Source organism: Nestor notabilis, unplaced genomic scaffold (genome assembly GCF_000696875.1).
Source record: "Nestor notabilis isolate BGI_N333 unplaced genomic scaffold, ASM69687v1 scaffold33277, whole genome shotgun sequence".
In the NCBI taxonomy this organism is placed as follows: domain Eukaryota; kingdom Metazoa; phylum Chordata; class Aves; order Psittaciformes; family Psittacidae; genus Nestor; species Nestor notabilis.
In genome coordinates this window covers 424-5,765 of record NW_009935718.1, presented here as the reverse complement: position 1 = coordinate 5,765, position 5,342 = coordinate 424, and the positions used below count along the sequence as shown (strand labels likewise).

The 5,342-nt window shown below is 35.7% G+C and overlaps 1 protein-coding gene across 1 annotated transcript; it reads left to right on the top strand.

Moving 5' to 3' along the window:
- The first annotated feature begins 67 nt into the window (after positions 1-67).
- On the top strand, positions 68-2,069 carry LOC104408388 (chromosome unknown open reading frame, human C15orf48). Its single transcript, XM_010017979.1, has 4 exons — positions 68-109; positions 406-494; positions 1,261-1,321; positions 2,001-2,069. Exons 1-4 carry the CDS (start codon positions 68-70, stop codon positions 2,067-2,069), a joined length of 261 nt encoding a protein of 86 aa, XP_010016281.1.
- Positions 2,070-5,342: the final 3,273 nt, after the last annotated feature.

Sequence of the window (5,342 nt, the reverse complement as noted above, 5' to 3'; positions counted from 1 at the left end):
GGAGGGGTCCCGGCCCAGGGCGCGGTAACAGGGAACCGTTTGTTCCAGGTCCGCGGCCGCCGCGATGATGAATACGAACTTCTTCCACATACTCAAAACAAAAAGAGAAGTAAGTTTGTCATAGACGTTGGTTCTGAGATAACCCCCTTGGCTGAGGGGATGCAGCTGGCTCCAGCAGGCACACTGGGGTTGGCATTTAATAATTAGCAGCTTATAGAGGAGATGGGGATAGTAGGGGACGTATGCGGGTTGACAGTCATGCCCTGGAGCTGAGGTGTGTGAGTGGTAATGTACAGCTCACACACCTGAACAGGTAATCACACTGCTTGTAACCCTCACTCCCCCTACTCACGGCTCCATAGCCAGCACACTAGTTCAACTAGTCTCTTGTTTTATGTCTTTCAGCTCATTCCCCTGGCTGGAATAATATCCGTTGCAGCTTTTGGGGCTGTCTCTTTTTCCATCTATTCCCTATTCTGCAAATCCGATGTGATGTAAGCAAAAAACTTACTGCTTCGAGTTTACCTTCTTTTGATCAACAGAGGTGTTTGACCAGTATGTTTTGCACAAAAAAAAAAGTGCCATATGGATGTTCCAGACTGCTGGTTACAACTAAGATACTACAGATTGTAAATACTGAAGAAATTCATTAATTTGGAGCATATTCTGAATTATTTCATAACTTTAGATTTAATAATTACATTTTTTTTTTTGCTTTAGTTGCAATAGATTTTAAATGTGCTTATAAAAGAATTTCCAATAAGTATACAGGTGGATGGCATGCAGATATGTTGCAACCAGGCTATTGGCTTGTATATGAGGAACAGCATTTGATAATATGAACTTAGAATAGCTTCATATTTAATGGCTTGGCTAATAACTGGAGCAACTCCTATACTCTAAGCTTTGGGGAACTTTTATTTTCAAAGTGGTAGGAATAGGCATTCTAGCTGTCAGGGTAAGAATTCCCTTCTTCTTCTCTGTGTCCTTGTTCAGTTTTGATTTTTCAGCTTTCTTCCCTTATGATAATACCTACTTGAACAATGTTGGCTTGTTTGGTGATTTGGAAGCCACAAATAAAGCAAGACATCATTGGTTTATATTAAAATATAAATGCCCAAACCTGTGTAAACTTGTGTTTCAGGGAACTACTTACTTACAGCAATCATTCTACTGACAATAGACAGCTCTTACAAGAAAAACATATGCAAGATCACACCCTAAAACATAATACCTGTTTTGCTTTATCTTCTCTTAAAGCATTAACAAGAGTAGCAATCCAGAACCATGGGAAACTGTTGATGCTACCAAGCCTCAGAAGGTAATTTGTACAAATAATATAGTCAATACAAATAGCATACGTTTTCAACGCAATTAGTATCTTCAAATATGTAAGATCTAGCAAAATTAAATATATATAAAATATAAATTAAACCCCAAACAAATGTAAAGCTTATGTTTGTCTACTTAAAAGAAGAACTAACTGCTTAATTCATTACTTTACATAAATTATTTTCCCTGTATTACTTAATACAGGGGATTCAGCTGTTACATTCTAGGTCTGATCCTTAATTTATGGTGTACTTTTGGTTTGTATGTTACACCCACTCCCTGCAACATCCATTTACTCAATTCCATTAATAACAATGAAAACTTAGAATATAGAGGAAATGTTCATTAATGCCTTGTTACAGAGTTACAAAATTGCCTAAGAATGTTATGAGTACTGTAGCCTGAAGAAAAAAAGTCTTATTTTAGAAGAGCATCTAGGAAAAAGAAAAATAAAACTATTTGAATTACTAGTTATTTAATACCCAAGTGATTTTGTTCAATGAATGATTAAATAGGTCGTTAGTTGCTATTTTTGCTTGCTTCTGAAGGGAGAATGTAAAGCTACTAGAAATCCTTCATGAATAAGTTGATGCATGATATGAGGGGTGGGAGTGGAGTAAATGTCACTGGGATTTTGCTGATTTCTTCCATGTTTTAATTTCTTCCAGCTATTAACAATCCGTCAGAAATGGAAACCTATAGAAGAGCTGGAAAATGTCAAAAAGCTTACGAAGTAACATGTTTCTGTTGCCTCAAAAAGGTACCCTATGAATCTAGTGGAATCAGTTCTGCACAAACTGACTACTGAAATCAGTGTGCGGAAATGCTTCTGCTACATTTTTAGGGTCTCCCTACATTTCTTTTTGGAATCTGGATGAGGAGTTCCATATTGCTTTAGAAGCTGGCATACTACATAGTCAAAAAATGTCTCACATAATTGATTTTCTGTGGGCATTTTATGTCAAATGTTGACTATCCAGATGTTAATTATAGACGGAAAAGCCTTCACACTTTTCGTAGAATATTGGGTTTTCTCAAAAACACTAATTTTGTAATTTTAAAATAGATTTTATTTAGAATTTATACATTTTTACAACATTCCATGAAAATTCAATAAACGGAGATTACCCAAAAGCCCTTCTAAATTGGGATTCCTGATCTGCTCCCTCTCTACACTGTATTTCAGTGCTTTGTACTGACTTAAATAGTCATCATAGCCAGGGGATGTCTTTGTATGGCAACATACGTGGACATAAAGTATATTAGCATTTGTTTTCTGTGTTACATGTGATGACATTTTAAGTCAAAACTAATGTTTGACTGCTAATATTAAAACTCAGACATGCACTCACCTTAATTCATTGAGGAGTCCAGTAGGTTATTTAAGGGAGTATTTGAGACTATAGGATTAGAACATCAGAATTAAGCATGGGTAAAAGGGAATTGGAAATGACATAATTTCTGTTGTATTTAAATACTGTTCCTATTTAAATTTAGCAAAAGTTTAACTAGAGCTTGGAAATGTGCATTATCCAAAACTATTTGCATAATGTTAATTCTCTTTGCACAAGGTGGTTCATGTGGAAGCTTAAATGTACTGTGCCATTAACAATACTTTCAAGCATTTCTAGATACATGCTATTGGGGACATCTGCGTTAACAAAAAGAAAATAAATTTAATTTCAGAATGGTTCTTTAAACAGCCAGTTCTTCTTTAAGCCTCTCTCTGCTTTCTTACGGGTTGGCCAGGGTAAGAATGTCATGGGCAGACCCCCAGTATATTAAAGAGGCAATACGTACATCCAGTGGTAGAACAGTCCTTTTGTGGATATTTTCTGTACGTGTCTCCTTCCAAGTAGTTTCACACTATCTTACACAGTTCTTTCACAACAGATGTTCAGAATGCATATTCCTTTCTGTGAGGAAGAAAGCAAAAGTGAAACAGCTGCAAACTGGAAAAAGTCGCTGTGAGTAATAGGGAAGTGCTTTAGGTTACTCTAGTGCAGCAAAGACAACTTAGGTTAGTGAAGCTGTCTCCTGAATTTTAAGATAGCTTGGCTTCAGGAGCTTTAAGTTTACTTAAGATTTATTGATGCTGAGAAAAAAAAAAATAAGTTAAAATGTTGTTTTATCCCATACTTGTGTGCAGATGCAGTGTAAATATTGATCAAGTAAGGATGACTCAGCAGCATTTATGTTTTAGAGTAAGAGGAACTAGAAGACTTCAGAATACATTCTTAGCTTTCATTTTAAGGAATGACATTCCAAGATGATTGAATAGCATATAACCACAGAAATCCAGTGCTCTGAGGAATGTAAGTTTCAAGTATTTTAGTAGAAATATTTTTAAATATTTTATGTTATTCTGTATTTCTGCTGGACTGTATGAAACAAAGTGCTGTGTTCTGAATTGATGCATGAATTAAAAGAGTTTGTTCTTCAATAAATCACTTGTATGGTTTGTAAATACTATGACCTAGGTGTCTGTCAGCATTAGGGAAATAAGTGTGTTATGTTGTTGTTTGTGGGTTGGGTTTTTTTTGTTTCGTTTTTTTGTTTGTTTTTTGTTTTGTTTTTTGCTTAAGTACTTTTCATTGGATTGTAAAGTGTTGAAAAAATGAATTGTTCTTGGGACAATTTTGTGTGTTCTCAGACTCCTAAAAATAGTCTTGCTTCTGCATAGATGAGTGTTTTTTCTTGTAAGTAGAGCACACTAAGGGCAATTGCTGTATCTCTCCTCTCAACTACTCAACGTAAATCTATAAAGCAATATACAAATTATTTCCTTGTTCAACTTGTACATTATTTCCTTGTACAACCATCAGTTAAGACATTAAAGACTTAATTGGCTGAATTTTATGAGCTTTTATGAGACCAATAAGAATTCCATGTCATGTGTTACTCAAACCCATGACTTTTTATTCCATGGGCAGTTTAGAGACCACTGAAATTATTTAACAACTATTTTTCCTTCTCTCTAATCTGTTCTCTCAATTTTGTCTCCTGCTCCATTTTGTTCTTAGTTTTGTTTTGTTTGTTAAACGATCACTATCTTTGCTCACCCTCTAGTACTCTTCCATGGAACTATACAACTTCTAACTTTATATTAATTACAAGGTTAAAGTGCTCATTGGCTTGTTACATTTTTTCAAATATAGATTAGAAACCATTAGAAGTGTTTGTTCAATAGCTCTAATCACTGTTAGAAATTTATCATTAGTATCTATGCTCATGCTTTTCTAATGCAGATGACTTTCAAGTAGTATACTTGTAAATAGCTTTCTGAAAGAATAGGTTGCTTTCTGCAGTATACATGTAGTTATTAATAAATTACTATTTTTTGTTATTACGATAGTACTTAAAGGCCCGAACCACAGAACTTGTGTTGTCACAGTTAGCCAAGAGCTATATTGTTTTCCATTTGGTTTTTTTTGCACACGATAGCCCTGATGTCAGCATTTCTCTGTCTGAGGTCCCCTACCTCCTGCATTTTGCTGCTGCAAGATGCTATTAGTATAGTATGCTACTAACTAGTTATTTCATTGGTGTGTGTGGTTTCTCTTGAAAATAATAACTTATAGAGGGGCTTGATGGAGTCATTAAAGGAAATTGTTCATCCTGCGGTTGTCATGTCTGGGTGCAGAGGGTTGTTGTTTTATGACTAGCTGTAGAAAACAAACACAAGTAATGGGAGTGATTCATTGCATCTGACCAATATTTGGTGTTGGACATCTCCCAAGAAAGCTTTCAGATTAAACAAACACGACCATGCTATTCAACAGAGTTTTACTTCTCTACCCATAGTCTTTGCTGTACACTGTACAGCACATCCCTGCCATGCAGGGAGCACACAAGATAATGAGATCACCTAAAGGTGTAACTAAAATGGAAAGAGAATAGTGTTAGCGATGAAGTGGACTCAGGGCACTGCAGATGGACTCAGTTAACTATTGACCCTCAGGTCTTGATGTGAATAGAGAGTGGGCAGAGTGTTTGCTGAAAGCTATTTC

Bases quoted from the DNA above. Each gene is read 5' to 3' on its own strand.
- LOC104408388 (XM_010017979.1), top strand. From the start codon at position 68: ATGAATACGAACTTCTTCCACATACTCAAAACAAAAAGAGAA. The intron at 110-405 runs GTAAGTTTGTCA...TATGTCTTTCAG, and splicing joins TACTCAAAACAAAAAGAGAA to CTCATTCCCCTGGCTGGAAT. The intron at 1,322-2,000 runs GTAATTTGTACA...AATTTCTTCCAG, and splicing joins ATGCTACCAAGCCTCAGAAG to CTATTAACAATCCGTCAGAA.